The sequence below is a fragment of the Phocoena sinus genome, chromosome 11 (genome assembly GCF_008692025.1).
Source record: "Phocoena sinus isolate mPhoSin1 chromosome 11, mPhoSin1.pri, whole genome shotgun sequence".
Lineage (NCBI taxonomy): Eukaryota > Metazoa > Chordata > Mammalia > Artiodactyla > Phocoenidae > Phocoena > Phocoena sinus.
Genome location: NC_045773.1, coordinates 101921739 through 101940504, shown reverse-complemented (window position 1 = coordinate 101940504; position 18766 = coordinate 101921739). Strand labels below are relative to the sequence as shown.

Here is an 18766-nt window from a genome sequence, read left to right as displayed (position 1 = left end):
AAGAGGACAAGGCAGGCTTTCTTTGTTTTGTTTTTGTTTCTTAAAAATTTACTTTTGGCCACATTGGGTCTTCGTTGCTGCACGGGCTTTCTCTAGTTGCAGTGAGCGGGGGCTATTCTTCGTTGCGGTGCACAGGCTCATTGTGGTGGCTTCTCTTGTTGCGGAGCACGGGCTCTAGGCTTGTGGGCTCAGCAGTTGTGGGGCGAGGGCTTAGTTGCTCCGCGGCACGTGGGATCTTCCTGGACCAGGGCTCAAACCCGTGTCCCCTGCATTGGCAGACGGATTCCCAACCACTGCGCCACCAGGGAAGTCCCGAATGCAGAGTTTTAAAATTAAGAGATCAGCACCTTGAAACAGTCACATGTATACACAGACTGCTGCATAAAAACCTCATGGCAACCGCAAGTCAAAAATCTGTAATAGATACACCCGTGAAAAGGAATCCAAACGTAAAACTAAAGATAGTCATCAAATCACAAGAGAAGAAAACAAAAGAAGACCTCCAAAATCAAATTCAACACAATGAACAAAATGGCAGTCGGAACATACATATCGATAATTACCTTGAGTGTAAATGGACTTAGTGCTCCAACCAAAAGACACAGGCTCGCTAAATGAATACAAAAACAAGACCCATATATATACTGTCTACAAGAGACCCACTTCAGACCTAGGGACAGACACAGACTGAAAGTGAGGGAATGGAAAAAGATATTCCATGCAAATGGAAATCAAAAGAAAGCTGGAGTAGCAATACTCATATCAGACAAAATAGACTTTAAAGATGGTTACAAGAAACAAAGAAAAACACCACATTATGGATAAAATGATCAATCCAAAAAGAAGATATAACTATTGTAAATATACATGCACCCAACACAGAAGCACCTCAGATATATAAGGCAGATGTTAACAGACACAGGGAGAAACTGACAGTAACACAATAATAGGGGACTTCAACAGCCCACTCACATCAATGGACAGATCATCCAGTAAGAAAACACCCTGAATGACACACGAGACCAGATGCACTTAATATATATATATAAAGAGAGCATTCCATTTGAAAGCAGCAGAGTACACATTCTTTCCAAGTGCATATGGAACATTGTCCAGGACAGATCACATGCTAGGCCGTAAAACAAGCCTCAGGAAATTTAATAAGACTGAAATCATATCCGGCAGCTTTTCTGACCACAAAACTATGATACTAGAAGTCAACTACAAGAAAAGAACTGCAGAAAACACAAGCACATGGAGGCTAAACAATATGCAAGTAAACAACCAGTGGATCACTGAAGAAATTAAAGAGGAAACAAAAAAATACCTAGACACAAATGAAAAAGAAAACAGAACAATTCAAAACCTATGGGACACAGCAAAAGCAGTTCTAAGAGGTAAGTTCACAGGGATACAAGCTTACCTCGGGAAGTAAGAAAAATTTCAAATGAACAACCTAACCGTACTCCTAAAGGAACTAGAGAAAGAACAAACAAAACCCAGAGTTAGTAGAAGGAATGAAATCTTAAAAATCAGAGCAAAAATAAATGAAATAGAGACTAAAAAAACAATAGAAAAGATCAACGAAACTAAAAGCCGGTTCTTTGAAAGGCTAAACAAAATTGATAAACCTTTAGCCAGACTCATCAAGAAAAAAAGGGAGAGGGCCCAGATCAATGAAATCATAAATGATAAAAGAAGTTTCAGCGGACACCACAGACTTACAAAGGACCGTAAGAGACTGCTGTGAACAGCTATATAATAATAGTCGACCCAGAAGAAACGGGCAAAGCCTTAGGTACAACCTCCCAAGACTGAACCAGGAAGAAATAGAAAATACGAACAGATCAGTTACCAGTGATGAAACTGAATCGGTAATTTAAAAACTCCCAAAACACAAAAAAAGTGCAGGACTAGATGGCTTCACAGATGAATTCTACCAAACATTTAGAGAAGAGCTAACCCCTATCCTCCTCAAACTATTCCAAAAAAACTGCAGAGGAAGGAACACTTCCGAATTCTATGAGGCCACCATCACCCTGATACCAAAACCAGACAAAAATATCACAAAGTTATAGGCTGCTGATTAATAACATAGATGCAAAAATCCTCAGCAAAACATTAGCAAACCAAATCCAACAATATATTAAAAGGATCATACACCACGATCAAGTGCGACTTATCCCAGGGATACAAGGGTTTTTCAATATCTGCAAGTCAGTGTGATACACCACATTGACAGATTGAAGAATAAAAACCATATGATTATCTCCGTAGATGCAGAAAAAGCTTTTGACGAAACTCAACACCGATTTATGATAAGAACTCTCCAGGAAAGTGGGCATAGAGGGAACATACCTCAACATAGTAAAGGCCATATATGACAAACCCACAGCTAGCATCATACTCAACAATGGAAAGCTGAAAGCACTTCCTGTAAGATCAGGAACGAGACAAAGATACCCAGTCTTGCAACTTTTATTCAATATAGTTTTGGAAATCCTAGCCGCAGCACTCAGAGAAGAAAAAGAAATAAAAAGAATCCAAATTGGAAAGGAAGAAGTAAAACTCACTGTTTGTGGATGACATGATACTATAAATACGTACAGAAAATCCTAAAGATGTCACCAGAAAACTATGGAGCTCATCAATGAATTTGGTAAAGTTGCAAGATATAAAATTAATATACAGAAATCTGTTGCATTTCTATACACTAACAATGAACTATCAGAAAGAGAAATTAAGGAAACAATCTCATATACCATTGCAACAAAGAGAATAAAATACCTAGGAATAAACCTGCTCAGAAAACTGTAAGTCACTGATGAAAGAAATTGAAAACGACAAAAAGAGATGGAAAGATATATCGTGTTCTTGGATTGGGAGAATTAATATTGTCAAAATGACCATACTACCCAAGACAATCTACAGATTCAATGCAATGCCTATCAAATACCCATGACATTTTTCACAGGACTAGAATAATTAAAAAAATTTTAATGGAAATGCAGGAGACCCTAAATAGCCAAAACAATCTTGAGAAAGAAGAACAGAGCTGGAAGGACCACACTCCCTGACTTCAGACTATACTACAAGGCTACAGTAATCAAAACAGTATGGTACTGGCACAAAAACACACATAGATCAGTGAAACAGAATAGAGAGCCCAGAAATAAACCCATGCTCTAAATGGTCAATTAATCTATGACAAAGGAGCCAAGAACGTACAATGGAGAAAAGACAGTCAAGGATTCTTTTCTGGAACATCCATTGCACACACTGTGTTTCATAAATGTTGAGATGCTGCAGATCAGATCATCCTGGTTCCTCGGCAAGAGGGCCACTGTCCCAGTGAATGGGGCAGAGTGAATATGAAGACCCTTACAAAGAGTGGTGCGACTGACTCCACCTGGAAGGTGCATAAATGAGCACCTGAAATAGCTCTTAAGTCCTTGTGAGTCTGGCCACTCCAGGAAGCCACAGGAGGCTGCAAGGGATTATATGGGGCACCGGAAATAAAGGACGTGTTTCACAGGCCTTTGATACCAGTGAGATGTCATTTTCTCTACAACTGCCCATGTGGGACTTCCCTGGTAGTGCAGTGGCTAAGAATCTGCCTGCCAATGCAGGGGACACAGGTTCGAGCCCTGGTCCAGAAAGATCCCACGTGCCATGGATTAAGCCCGTGCGCCACAACTACTGAGCCCTCATGCCACAGCTACTGAAGCCGAGCCTAGAGCCCGAGCTCAGCAACAAGAGAAGCCACCGCAATGAGAAGCCCACTCACTGCAAGGAAGAGCAGCCCCCGCTCGCCACAACTAGAGAAAGCCCGCTCGCAGCAACAAAGACCCAACGCAGCCAAAAATAAGTAAATTTATTAAAACAAAACTGCCCACGTCTGCCTGACCTTCCCATGACTTGAGTGGGGTGGTGCTGATGAGCAAGAGAGGCTTCCCCGCTCAGTGCAGTGAAGTGCTCACGTGGTTAGTGCACAGGGACGTGAGTGCACAGCCCACGAGGAATTCCTGAGCAAGGAGCCGGCTTCCCCTCAGAGTCCAGGTGAACTATGTCATGGTGTAGCAAGTCATGTCAAATGAGATGGAACGTATTTGACTTATGGTAGGGTTCGATGACTTGTTTTTAAAAAGTACCGACATATCTACAGATGCATCACGTGCATAGGTAATATGCAAATAGCCTTACGTATTTTTTTCCACAAAAGCAATTTTCTGTTGGTTTTCTATCAAGGAGACCTTGAAATTAGTAAGGTTAGGAACAACTGTGGCAGAATCTGGTATTCCATTTTTGGATCTGTGTTTCTTTTAGAAATCTCAGTTTAGAGAATGGGATCGTTACGTGCTTGGTTCTAAGGTGCTAAAACTTCCATCTTTCTCCCCGCAAGTGCTGACTCTGTACGTTTTCTGCTTTTCTCCAGGTTGTCACGAGAGGGCAGCACACGCTCATGTTTAAACAGGAGAGTGGCAGCCGCCTCGATTTACAGATAAAGGAGAACCTGGAGCAAGGTTGCCTTCTAGTGCTTTCGGAGCTCAAAGGCTTTTACTGGTTGTCTTTATTTTACTAGTAATAATATCTAAGTTACTTTGAGGATAGAAAGATAGGTACACAGGCAGACTTCTTAGAAGCAGCAAGCTTGACAAAACTTCTGGAATCTTCAGAAAAAAATAAAAATAAAGGAAAAAAAGAAAACCAAAAACAACAACAACAAAGAATCTTCAAATCATTCTTTTAACCATGTTAATACCAGCGTCTAGAACACAGAAAACAAACCTCCTTTTCTCCACTTCCTTCTCTGTGTTACTCGTCTTGACCACCTTCCTGTGAAGTCAGGGACGGAGAAACATTTCCGCCGATCTTTACAGAAATGTCACTGCCAAGAACATTCAGGTAGGAATAATGAACACCACCAGTTGTCACTTACCGCGGCCAGACCCTCTGTGTACAGTCTGTCCCCCACCAGTCCCCCCACGAGAAGGCCGCCACGACTAGTCTTGTTTTGGGGCAGAGATGAGCCCAGCTGAAGGACGTGCCCAAGGCCACGGAGGAACACAGATTCCCTGCCCGCTAAAGGCCCGAGTTGGGGGCTCGGGGGGGGGGGGGGGATGCGACCCGTGTGCTTTGGCTGTCCCCTGTCCTGTCTGTCCCCCTCCTGCTGTTTAACGGTGAGGATTACCCATCACCCCCTCGGCCTGCCGTCACTCATTGAGCATGTGTTACAAACATTTATATATATGTGATGCAAATTTTAAAACAAGCTAAACGACCCCACGTGTCACGTGACACACAGGCCATCTCTCTTCCTGGTGCCCGTTCTTGAGGCATGTCTGGAGCAGTGGGCACTGTGGGTGGGCACAGGGAGGAGCCAGAAGGAAGGTCTCCGGAAGGAAGACGCTTGGAGGAAGGGGTGGGCACCTGAGGGGCGGGAAGAGCTCAGCCGGAGGAGGGGGTGGGCAGCCAGGGAGCGGGTGAGGAGGTGTCAGGCGGTGAAGTGGCTCCTCTTCTCAGGCAAAGGAAACAAAAAGAAACAAATGGGACCTCATTTAACTTTTTAAAGATTTTGCACAGTAAAGGAAACCGCGGACAAAATGAAAAGACAACCTGCTGCATGGCAGACCCTATTTGCACATGATACGATCAATAAGGGGTTGGCATCCAAAATATGTAACAGCTCATACAACTCAACATCAAAAACAAAAGCCCGACGGAAACAATGGCACTAGAACCGAATAGGCGTTTTTCCAAAGAAGAAGTGCAGGTGGGCAACAGGCACATGAAAAGATGTTCAGCATCGCCAGTCATCAGGAAATGCAAATCAGAACCACAGTGAGGCATCACCTCACACCTGTCAGAATGGCCATCACCAAAAAGAACACAGGTAACATGCTGACGAGGATACGGAGAAAAGAGAACCCTCGCACACTGCTGCTGGGAATGTGAAATGGTGCAGCCGCTATGGAGACCAGTATGGAGGTTTCTCAGAAAACTAAAAATAGAACTACCATATGATCCAGTAATTCCACTTTGGGGGATATATCCAAAAAAACCTGAAAATACTAATTCAAAAAGATACATGCACCTCTGTGTTCGTAGCAGCATTACAATAGCCAAGACACGGAAGCAACCTAAAGGTCTGCTGACAAAGAAGATGCGGTATACATATGCAGTGGAATATTAGCCATCAAAAAGAATGGAACTTTGCCATTTGCAACATGGATGGGCTTGGAGGGCATTATGCTAAGAGAAACAAGTCAGGGAAAGACAAATACTGTATGACATCACTTACGTTTGGAATCTAAAATATACAACAAACTAGGGAAGATAACAAAAAGGAAACAGACTCACAGATACAAACTAGTTAGTGGTTACCAGTGGGGAGCGGGAAGCAGGGAGGGGCGACATGGGGGTGGGGGTGAGAGGTACGAACTATTAGGTATGAAACAAGCTACAAGGATGTACTTGTACAACACGGGGACTACAGCCAGTATTTTATAATTTACCTTTAAATTGCTATATATTAACCTTCAAAAATTGTGAGTCACTATGTTGTACACCTGAAACATAATATTGTAAATCAACTATATCTCAATAAAAAAGCAAGAAATACCCCGCAGCCGGGGCCCGGTGCTCCGGGAGCCTGACGAGGTGTCGGGACGTGAGGGATGCGCCCCTGCCACCAGCGCCTGCCCCACCCCCCGCCCCGCTTTGCGAGGGCACACGGAGACAGCGAGGCCTCAGGGACCCTCCTGCAGCTTCCAGGTGACACTGGGCCTGCCACACCAAAGCCACCAGCTGCGCCTACACCGCCGAGGCCCAAGGGGAGGATGCTGAGAAGCACCTCTGTAGCTGCCGGCCACGGGGAGGGCACCGTCAGCGTCTGGGTGGGCGCGCCGGACAGCTGTCATGCGTGGACAGCCAACGTCCCCCAGGCTCTGTGCAAAGGAGTTCTTACCCTGCTCTTCGCTCCTCGTTAGCCAACCCTAACCTTCGCTACTGTTCTCGTTCAGAGGGGGCGTTTTTAACACCGTGTTGTAGAAAAGGCTAGTTTTGCACTAGGCAACGTGAAGCTCGCAGACCTGAGTGGCCCTCCCAGCTCCTCCTGGCTCACCCGTGAGAAGTCGGGGGAGGCAGGAAGTCCATTTCCTCCCAGCGACTCCGTGGGACTGTCCCTTGGTGGGCACGCAAGGAAGGGCCGGGACGAGGGTTGTCCAGCAGGGAGAGTGACTCACCGGCAACACCAGAGAGCCTTCTGTCCCCACCAGGAGACCCCCCCGGACCTCACCTCCTTCCTCTGCAACTATAGACGCATCACCTAGGGTCAAGTGAACATGTTTTCTAGTTTGTCATCCTGGCAAGCTGACCCCGAGAACATTTTCTATCCCCAAAATAATCTTTGCAGGTTTGCCTCAGAGAGGAAAAGGATACTGCATTTCCTTCAGTTTAGCTTGTTTAGCTCTTTTCAGCAAAATCTAATGATGATTAACGAGGTCTGCCGACTGCTGAAGGGGAGGGTGGCCACCCCCAGAGAAAGATACAAGTCTGACCTCGACTTCCGGTCTCCTGAAAGAGTCCTCCTTGCTGGGCTCTTTGGTAAAGGAAGGACATTAACCGGGTAAAGAAAGACACCGAGGGGCTGCTCTCCGCCTGGGGCGCTTTGCCACGTCCCGCACGGAATAAGCTCCAGGCTCACTTCCCGTGTCAGGTTAAGCAGAGGGTTGGCCCAGGGTGAGTTACTTGCATTGCTTGCTTTTCCTTAAATGCACACTCCCTGCCATTTTATTCCCTGGGCATGGGACAGCCTTCAGGCTTGGCGTGTGTGAGTAAGAATCCAGGAGGACGAATCAGAGCGAGGCCAGTGAAGATGCCGCGTCAGCGTGACGCCTGCAGACGTGGGCCTCCTCCCAGAGCCCGGCACCAGGGGCCAGATGGTCAGTCCCGGGCGTCCTGCCTGAATGGGACTGGCCCCTGCTTGTCGCCCACGTGGGAAAGGGGGGATGGAAGGGTGCCATCATGCTGGCTTCCGGGCGGTATCCCACAGCCGATTAACTGCCACACTCCCAATTACACTTCAGCAAGCAGAGCGTGCGCGCTGGGCAAGCTGATGACGTTCCCACGCCAAGTCGGGAGCTTGACCGGAAGTCACAACAGTTGCTGCCGGGAAGACAGCGTGACGGCAGGGAGGTGATGCCCTACAAAAGGAAACCCTTCCGTGTCGCTGTAACCTCGACAGCACCAGAGGGTGTGCCCACCCGTGTACCGCTGCCCGGGACGGTGCCGGACGGAGCAGACCCCCCCTCCCCTCACCAGGAAAGCAAAGGCCGCTGAGTGCACGTCACCCTGCCTTTCAGAAAACAGACCCATCACGGACTCCTGGGGGCCGGGCTGCACACTCGGCCTCTGCCGGACACACGGCGGCTTCTTAACAAATATTTGTTAAACAATTCAGTGATGTAACTTGTTGGGCTTTCTCTCCGAGGCCCTTCTTTGGGCTGGAGACACTGGCCTCTCAGGCCAGTAGAAAACCAACGCCCTTTCTATCTACTTTGTGAAACAGACAGCGTTTGGGCTGGAGCAGAGCACAGGCATGAATTCTGTGGCCTCCCCACTCCACTCCTGTTCCAGGCCCTGCCGCGCTGCTTGCGCCCCCAACGCTCCCCGTCCCTCCACCTGCCTGGACGGGACCCAGGGTCCGGCCCTCACCTCACTCTGGGTTCCCTGGGGGTCAGGGCGGAACAGCGGTCCGGGAGCTGACGCCCAGCATGGGCCGCAGCTCGTCCGGAGGCCGGAGCAGAGCTGGTGGCTCATTCACCGGGAGCCCTGCCAGACGCGGAGCCCCGCCCCCCGTGTCCTCAGAAGAAACGCGCCCCTGCACGGGCAGCCCGCCACGCACCTTATTACTGTGGGAGTGATCTCTGCACAGAAGAACACGCTGAGGCTCCCCACTGCATGGGAGGCGAACATGCCCACGATGGAGAAGGTGATGGAGAACTTGTCTTTGACGCTGTCACTCATTCCTGGGGGAGAACCAGGCGGGTGGTGAGGGGGGCGGAGGGAGGCCTGGGGCCGAAGAAGGGTCTTCCCTCCTCCCCTCTGCCCGGTGTGAGATGCAGACCTGGGAGATGCAGCATGTCCCGGGGTGGGAGGTCAGAGCCCTTCTGGCAGGAGCCCCTGTCGGGTCCCCCGGGAGTCCCTGCGGGTCTAAAATGTGGGACTCAGGCTGACTCTGCCGGATGCCGTAGCCTAGAGCGGCCGGCAGGGAGGGAGGCTGGTGGTCTCCCCGACGCTATGGCAGCGCCCTCCCGTCCAGCCTTCCGGCTCAGCTCCAGAGAAAGGTCTCTGGTTCCAGAGAGCCTGGCCATCCTGGCCTCAGGCCTGACCCGTCCAATACAAGGGACAGGGCAGCCCAGGCTTGACTGAGGGGAACGAGAACTCAACCCCAAGAGGAGAACTTATGGGCCTGGAGGGAGCGGGCTGGACCAACTGGAGCATCTTGCCAGTGGCGCCGGGTCTGACCTCACACCCAGGCGGCGCTAGGCGGGCACAGCAAGATGCTGGGGCCCCACATCTGGGGCGCAGCCCAGTTCCCCACAAGGCCGCGCTGGGAGCCCTGGCGGCACGGGCTCGGTCAGGCCAGGCACGAGCGCACAGCAGCGTCGCGTGCGGGCAGAGGCTATGCCGTCCCAGAGGCCGAGAGTAGCAGGCTCGTGTCGCTCACAGGCGGGGACGGCTGCTTCCCCTGGCAGCGTGGTCAGCCGGGCCCCCAGGGCCCCCAGGGCCGTGTGGCCCAGCCCAGGCCTGTCCCCAAGGCCCTGCGTCACAGTGGAGGCTGCTGGGCTGTGCTGGCCACGTGCCAGGGGCAGGGGCGAGGGCAGCATGCAAGCCGGGCACAAAGCGGGCGGGGGGCGGGCGGCCCGACTTTCTAGAGGCGCGAGGGGCAGAGAGGATAAGTGGGTGAGTGTAGTGTCCAACCTACGGCCAACTTCAGCTGCAACTCTTGGGGTGAAAGGGGGAGGGGAGAGAGAGGAAAGGGAAACCACAGGTCTGTGAGTCTCTGTGAAAACGCCCTGCAGGTGCAGTAAAATAGACAACACGGTGCCGCACGTGCGTTCGGCTGGCTCACCTGAGTCCGGATGCTGGCTGTACTTCCCGATCACTGGACCGCAGGAATGGCGGCACACGAGGAGGAAGGCGGGCAGGGAGGGGAGAAAGAGAGCAGGTCGGACGGAAGTCACCACCGCGTGCACGCAACTGGTTTCTAAGCACACCCCGTCCGGGACCAGCAGGGGTGGCCTTGCGGCCAGCCCAGCTGACGCCACCAGGGCCAGAGAGCAGGAGGGACGTGGCGCAGACGTTGGGGCGTGTCCAGGGCATCAGGGCTGGCATTTGACCAAATGGAGCTCCTTCTGTTCGGAAGGGAGGGCTGGGCCCCTCTGGCCTCGTGACCTGGGGAGGACGCCAGCTCCTGAGAGCAGGGGCCCGCGCGCAGCACCCACCCTCAAGCCAAAGCGGGGAATCTCGCCATGTCCAAAGTTACTCAAGTCACTGCTGGTCTGTGCTCGGGGCACCAAGTGCTGCGGGCAGACCCGGCAGACAGCATCGCCGTGCCCTCCCAGCCTGGTCCCCACGGTGCCTGGTCTCCTGGGCATCCCTGCTCAGGGACTAAGAAGGGTGGCTGGGAGCCCCGGGGCTGCCGTGCCCCTGCACGTCCGCCCAACCGGCGGGAGCTGCAGAAGACTCCCCAAAGGGCAGCTTGGGCGGCCCCACCGGGGGACAGACCCCATGTCGTCACAGCTGAAAATGAGACCAGTCTCCCGGCAAGATGCGGACCGCACGTGAACTTGCCCAAGTCAGAAAGCTGCTGAGTCTGACACTGGCTATTCTAGAATCCAGTTTGCACAAGGCTGAGAGAGTCCTCGGTTTTCTTTCTCCTCCTCCTGTTCTGGATTCTCCCTCCCCACCTGGACATCACGCAGACCTGAAACACTACTGCAGGCTTCTGACTTGCCCAGCAGCGCTGACCGAGCTCTGACAGCTCAGGGGCGAGGGCAGCCATCAGAGCCACGTGGTCCCCGCGGCGCCTGAGTCCACTGGGGGGGATGGTGCTGGGCGAGAAGGCTCGGCTGCCCGGCTCACTCCCGGGCTGTCAGATACCCTGCGGCTCGTCCCCGTGGCGGGCGAGGGCTTTTGTTCACCAGGAGCTGCACTGAGCGTGCCTCGTAGAGTTGGGTGGGCAACACGGACTGGCTAGCTTTTCTTTAAATTACTTTTAACGTTTACTGAGAAACTCTCCGGCCCCGAGAGCAGCTGATGAACTTGGAAACAGCACCGAAAAGCAGTGTCCCAGTGCAAGGGTGTCAAAATGTATCTATCTCGCCCTTGATTTCACATGAGGAAAAAGTCCTTCATTCCTTCTCACGTGATGGATCACAGCGGGAGAGCGTGGCCCCCAATGGGGTCACCACGCCCACCAGCACTGTGAGGGCCCGGCTACCAGGGAGCCCCGGGGCAGCGGGAAGCCCTGGGGTCGCATGGGAGGAGGGGGCACCCCACGCACGTGTTCCAGTGCGAGCTCGTCCTTCCCAAAGCAGCCCCCTGCAGCTGTGGATTCTGGAGGACGCCTCGGGCTGCCCACCCACCCAGGGCTCTGGAGTGCACGCCAGGCCCTGCCCACCGCCCGCCCGGGGCCTGGGCCCACTCACGGTTGAGCAGCCCGAGCTGCAGGAGCGAGGCCAGGGCCGTGAGGATCACGAAGAGCAGCAGGCCTCCCCGGCGCCCCAGGAGCCGCACCACCGGGCACACGGCCAGGCAGGACGCCAGGGCGATGCCGGCCGCCGTGTAGTAGTCGGCGTAGAAGTTCTCGAGCAGTGGCACCTTCACCTCGTGGCCCACCATGCTGCGTGCGAAGCAGTGGTGGATCCCGAAGCCGGTCAGCCTGCGGGGACACAGTGCCTGAGGCCACCACCTCCCAGCGGGTGCGGGACACCCTGCGTCGCGTCCAGGGGCAGAGCAGCCACTCGGAAGGTGGCGGGGAATGCACGTCAGAGAGGACGTCAGGGAGGGGATGTGCGTGGTCACCGCCCTGCCGTGGCCTTACGGAGGGTGCGGGCATAAAAGCAGGGAGACCCTCGGCTCAAACGCTGTCTCTCATGAAATCCAGGCGTGAGGCAGGCGCCCCCAGGGTCCCTGCGTTTGAGCCCGCATCGTGGGCACCGAGGGGGCCCATCAGAGCCACCTTCCAGGCGGGCCGACAGGCAGCACAGCGGGTGAGCACAGCCGCTAGGACGCACCGCCCGTCTACACCTCTGCCTCTCCCGGGGTTCTGGAAACTCGGGGACCCGCCCCGAGAACTGGCTCCCCCGCCACCCCTCGCTGCTACTCGCGGCTCATGTGTCCTGGAGGGGCAGGAAGGGTCAGGCCGGTGAGGACAGCTGGTCTTGGAGGCCGTTCAACGCTTAATTTACCGTCCCCCGCCCTGGGTTCAGCCCCCTCCTGCCCCACAGGGTCACAAAAACCCGCAGGGAAACGTGTGTCCCAGCCGCTCAGGCGGATGTCCACGCTGGGAACAGGAATAAAGACGTGTTGTGTTCCCTGGGAGCACGGGGCAGCGGGGCTCTGAGGCCCCGGTGGACGTGCCCCGTGGGAGCAGGGCTGCGAGCGCCTGCCTCTGTCCCTGAGCTGAAACGCCCTTGTCTCCCAGCCTCCCACCTCCGTGCTTTCAGCAGACCTTGAGGACGCATCAAGGTCAACTACAGACCCGGTCCTGCAGGTGGGAGCCGCCCTCCTCCAAACCCATGCGTTTCCCCTTGGGGACAGGCAGACCCGGCTCCCCTGGGCCACGTTGGACGGCCTAACAGGTGTGAGTTCGGCGGGGCTCCTGGTCTCAGGGCGGGTCTCCCACCTTGTTGTTCTGGTGGAAGGACGTCCTCCGACCACAGCAAAGCCAGAGAGACTGGCTCGCCCTCCCCCAAAACAGGAATCATTAAGGTGGAAACTCCCCATCTTGTCTATGTCACCATTTGTGTTTTTTCCAAAATAAAAGTTGGAGAAGTGACCCCACTGTAAACGGTCCCACTGGCCCAGCCAGCGTCTGCCTGAGACTGGGCGGCGGGTGGCCGGGCTGGAGCTGACTCTGTGCAGAGACGGGCCTGAGGGCTCGGCCCCGACCAGGCGCGCGGCGCGGCTGCCCCTTCCCCTGCCTGGGCCTCGGCTGCAGGACGAGGAGTCCGTTAGATCTGGGCTCTTCCACTGCTTTGGTGCTGGGATGTTTTGTATCCTCCCCCAAATTATTTAACCTGGAACCCCAATCCTGAGAGCTGATTAAATGGAGCTGCTTGGACAGGAGCAGCTAGCTGTGGGATGTGGGGCCAGAGGCCCGCCCCTGGGCCTTGCTCTCTACCGACGACGGCCGTCCTGAGACTGTGCACCGAAGGGTGCAAGCTCCCCTCCCCCAGTGACCTCTAACCCCCTACTGCCTAGATGACCTGGGCAAGCAGGGAAGGGCAGGGTTACTGAGCTGTGAGCCAGCAGCACAGGCTTGCCAGTGCACACTGAACCCGGGACAGTGCTGGCAGGAAATGGCGTGAGCCACAAGGGTGCAGGTGCAAACCTGGGGCGCCGGGCTGGATGTGGTCAGCTAGGTGGGAGGGCCTCTGGCCACGTGTGGAGGTCATACCCAGGGCCGGGCCGGCCCATCACCACCCGCCGTGACCCTGGGGTCGGGCCTCTGAAGGCGCTGGCTCCACGCAGGGAGCTAGGACACTCAGCAGCCTGGTCTCCCCTCGCCCGTGATGGTGCCTGGAGGCCCACACGTGGGGGCCCCCGAGCCCCCCGTCACTGTGCCTCGGGGGGAGGTGCCTCCCGGGAGGTGCATGGCTAGAGAGCCCCACTCCCAGGACGGCCCTGGACGTGAGCCTGCTCCCCGGCAGCCCCGTCCCCCGGGACACGTCTGTGCGGCCCGAGTGGCAAGCAGGGGGAGATGCCGGGCTGCCCCGAGGCTGGGGGTCCGCGTCTGCCGGCACCCGTAGCCCGTCAGACAGCTGTTGAGAAGCTCTGACGGGGTTGCTCAGGCTTACCCCGGCCCTGCCGCCTCTCCCCCGCCCCAGGCCCGAGCCCACCTGCGCCCATGACTCACGAGTTCACGCACAGCACCACGATGTTCTTCCACAGGTTCCGGGTTCCCACCACCTTCACGATGCAGACCTTCTTGGGCCTCCGGGAAAGCTCCTTCTCCAGCTCTGCAGGGAGGGGGGACCCGTGAGCCACGCTCGGCCAGGCAGCCCCCCCGACGGCCCGATGCGCGGATTCGGGGGTCAGAAGAAGGAGAGTGTTTCTCTTTAAGGCAGGGGCAGGGCCTGGCTCTCAGGGGAGAAAACTCGCCACAGAGACACTGACTTGGCAGGTGCAGCTGCCCACGGGGCCCGCAGGGAGGCGGCAGGACACACACAGCAGCCACCTGCGTGGGCTCTGTCCACTTGGAAAGGCTGCGGAGGCCGCTGGCGGGCGCGGAGGCCCTGGTCGGGCTTGGGCAGGGGTCCTCTTCCTTACAGAGTCTGAACCCTCTGCTCAGGGACCAGGAGATGCGCGCACTGCTCTGGTCCCCAAACCAACTCTGGGGGCCAAACAGGCTGAGGCTGCTTCCTCTGCACCTGCCCCTGCACGGCCCACATATGAGGAGGAGAAGTGAGTGACTGAATGAACACGTGTGCATATGCGTGCGCTGAGCCAGACAGACGGCGTCTCGGCTCAGGTGACGTGACCAGCTACAGCTTGGTCGCGAGACCCAGCTTCTCGGGGGGCCCAGACCAGCTCTGAGCAGACGCCAGGCCCACGCCAACGAGGTCGAGGGGTCTGCCGCGGTCCTGGGGCCGCCGGTTCAACAGGGAAGATCCAACGAGGAGACGCCCCAGCCTCCCCGTCTCCCGGCATCTGTGAGCAGAAATGCCGCACATTCAGCCTCCGGGTCTGTCCCTGCTCCCCTGGCCGGCCGTGCCCTCGGGGGAGGGGACCCCTTCTCAGGGGCCAGAGAAGAAACGGGAGACTTAACCAATCAAGACTGCCGAGGTCAGGGGATGCAAGGAAAGACTGACAGCGCACCGACCACAGGCGGCTGGGAGGTGAGAGCAGGCAGCCCTGGGTGGGATCCTACGGCAGGGTCACCGGGGGTGACGTCCGGTCCAGGCTGCAGCTGGGCTGACTGCAGTGCAGCGACGGCAGTTTCCCAGTCATAACAGGTTCAGGGGACGTGCGATGTTACAACAGGGAGACCGACTGGGGCTTTTTCAAAATTCTGTGCTCTCTTTGTAACTTTACTATAAACCTAAGAGGAATTCAAAACAAGTTTACTAAAAATGAAGCACGCAGTGGGGTGGGAAGGCCCGGAGGGAGCGGGGTTGCCTCAAGAGGGGCCCAGGAGCTGCAGCCTCCTCGGGGGGGCTCCGAGGTGTGTCCCCCTCCCTGTACTGCTTAGGGGGTACTCTCACCCCTGGACGTCCTACCTCTTTCCTGCCATCCAATGGCGAGAGGGTCACCAACCTCACTAGTTACAGCTGGAACGGTTTAGGAGATTTTTATTTAAAAAAAGTCTGGATCAGTGTCACCAGCTGGGGCACACACGGGAGAAGGCGACACCTGTCCCACGTCCGAGGGACGCCATGCTCCCTCAGTTTCCAGAACTTTCTTCCGAGTCAATACTCAGGCACAGAACTGCAGGCCTGTGCACCAGCCAGAACGTCCATCCATGGACGCTCAGCTCCTGACATCCTCCTGGCCTTTATTATCCCCTCTGCGAAAACAGGCTCACCTGATTTACAGACATCCTTTCCCCGTGGTCAGAACGCTAGAAAACTTCTAAAGAGCATGGAAGCATGGTTAACAAACACATAGCGTTGATCCAGCGATCTGAGTATCTTCACTGTTGTGAAACTGGTCAGGAACCCATTTGTCACAGCCACACTTGCCCACCATGGAAATCTTCCAGGAAGAAAAACTAAATGCCCATTCGCACGGCTATATAGGTTTAAATTTTTTTTTTTTTTTGTAACGCAGCTAAAACTTAATTCCTGATACTTTCTAGTGTATGAAATAGATGTTAAGAAGCTGTAGTAACTGTAATTATGACCTTTTTTCTTTCTGTTTTTAAAGCTTTAAACTCTGGAGCCCAAGCTGACTGTGGTCTACAGAGGTAACTGCATTGTTCTGAGTGGAATTACACTCGCCTCTCCGGGGCTGCTGGTATGTTCTCTCTGTTACCTGCATCCCCAGCCTCTCGACACCACCACAGACACGCAAGAAGCCATGAGGCCTTCCTGGCCCTGCGCTCCGGCCGACCCAGACCGTCCTGGCCTCTCCCCACCCACTGCAGAGACTCCTTCCTGGGCCTGCGGGGACACCTGCTGACCCCAGAAATTCCCTCTCAACGCGCGAGGCTCCAGCCGGCCCGAGGCCTCTTGCAGGAGCAGAAGTAGGTGCGGCGGGTCAGAGGCAGGGTGCCGGGCTCGGCTGCCTGGGGCCGCCTTAGCTTCATCTCCTGCTGGGGTGTGACTGGTGCAAGTCACCTGACGCTGGGGACTGTGAGGTGGCCCGATACAGGGACCCGCTTCTCACCTCGGGTTCCGGACGGACGGACAAGACAGAGTGAGGCACGTGGGGCGGGATCCCCGCTCGGTTCCCGAGAAGGGCTCGGGTAAAGCCCCTGTGGGCCTGATGGGGGCCTTGTACCCCCCAGACTCGCTGCCTGACCTGGAGACGCCAGACTCGGCTGCTTCCCTGCGGTCAGGCTGCCCGGAGAGGGCCTGAGGCCGGGGACCCCCTCTCTGCACCTGGCTCACGTCCAAGGAGGAAAAGGGAAGCCGGTTCACTCTTCCTCGGGGGCTCCTTCCATGCGGAGGGAATGCCGGGAGCAGGGAAGCCGTGCCTCCAACCCTCAGCCTCCTGGGGCCCCTTTCCCGTATGTACAGCAGGGGCGATCTGATCCATCGGAAAGGTTCTGATGAGGGTCAAACGCCTGTATGGCGTCTCAGCCCCCGAGGCAGGGCTGAGGGCGGGGCAGCAGGGAGGATGGAGTCGGGGCGGGTGAGAGCCTGGGCTGGGGACGGGATGCTGGTCAGTGGCCTAGATAAGATGCTGGCACACAGCATTCAAGCAGGCAAACCGGTCCAGCCCAGGGAGGTGCAATGGGCCACTTCCGAGGAAACAGACACCCGCCCTTCTCCAGCTTTGCCCTGGTGCCATCATGTCACCGTCACTGTCACCGTGCGCCTGACAGCTGGGAGGGAGCAGAGACCCAGAGGCGGGCGAGAGCCACGTGCCCCGGGGCGTGAGTGCATGCCACCCCAGCCCCCAGTCAGGGGGGTCATGCGTGCTGCTGCCTGCCCCCCAGCACAGAGCCCAGCACCAGCCCGGCTCCTGAGCGAGGATACCACTTTCTAAAAACAGGAGGGAAATGAATCAGCGTAATTACGATGGAGAAAACAAGCTTCTCCCAGACAATATTTTAACCTGAAAGAAGTGGAGTGTGGTGATTTAATTAGGGAAATGCCAGAAACAAAGCACTTTGACTTAAGAGCGCTGATCTGCTAATGGATAGGCCTGGACAAGTTTGGGGACAAGAGCCAGACGCTCCAAAAGGGGCAAACGTGGCCTGAAAGGAGCGAGGTCCACGCACCCCTCACCCCCCCGCCCGCCAGGCCAGCACGTCCATCTCCCTCTCGGAAGCAGCACAGGGAAGCTGCTTCTGCTGGGCTTCCTGGGCTCAAGTCCCAGCGCTACTACTCACTAGCTGTGTGACCTCTGGCAAGATACTCAACCTCTCTGTGCCTCAGTTTCCTCGTCTGCAAATGGGGATAATTACAGTACCTTGCACAGAACTGCTGTGGAAAGATTTAAGATAATATCAATACACTTCTAATATTGATATTAGATGCTTGCTTTTCCTGTGAAAGTCCAAATAGTCAATATTTTAGACTTCGCAGGTCACAATAAATCACTTCTAGTGCTTATTAAACACACAATGTTCAGGGTTCCTTCCAAGATCTACTGGATGAGAATCTCTGGGTGCCGGGAGGGGCCCAGGAGTCTGTATTTTAACACCCTCCTGGTGCTCTCATGGATCTGATCTAGCTTTTGTGCTGACATTCCTGACAAATAGGGATTCTATGGATCTGAAGTGTTCTGCTTCCTCAGAGGCCCAACCAATAGGTCCTGACAGACACAGACAACACAGCAGCTCTCTGCAGGTCCTGTTTGGGAGAGACAGGGAGCGAAGGCCAGCGCCCCCTGGCCAGGATGGCCGGCACCAAACCGCAGGCGGGCAAGGCTGTGTGCCCCACGTGGTTCAGCCCTCAAGGTTACCCCGAGGGGCGGGGCACGCCCCCTCTGCGTTTGGCCTTGGCCATGTTCCTGGTCTAGCTGAGGACCGACCGCCACAGGAAGCTGGACAGCTGGCTGGGCAACGAAGGCAGCAGGGGTGATGTGGGGTGACTCCCGGTCCCGGCGGGATGGGTGGCGGGTCCCCCAAGTCTGGCGGGGCTGTGGGTCTGAAGGAAACACGTGCTCACCAGGCATCACGCCTTTGATGTCGCTCTCGGGGTTCATGCGGTTCTTCTGTGTGAAGCGCAGGATCAGCTTCTTTGCCGACGCAAACTGGTGGGTGGCCATGAGCCACCGCAGGGACTCTGGGAAGATCCTGCAAAGAGACAGGGAGTGGGTGAGGCTCTTCCCATCGGGTGAGGCATCAAGACACAGCTCTGTCGGG

The 18766-nt window shown here is 55.2% G+C and overlaps 1 protein-coding gene across 1 annotated transcript in view; it reads right to left on the bottom strand.

Moving 5' to 3' along the window:
- The window catches only part of SLC22A23 (solute carrier family 22 member 23), a 141456-nt gene that overhangs the window by 3713 nt on the left and 118977 nt on the right, over window positions 1-18766 (bottom strand). Inside the window, 5 exon segments of the mRNA XM_032647501.1 lie at window positions 8906-9029; window positions 10136-10168; window positions 11715-11947; window positions 14147-14249; window positions 18570-18697. Of these exon segments, the coding sequence (XP_032503392.1) occupies window positions 8906-9029; window positions 10136-10168; window positions 11715-11947; window positions 14147-14249; window positions 18570-18697 (621 nt within the window).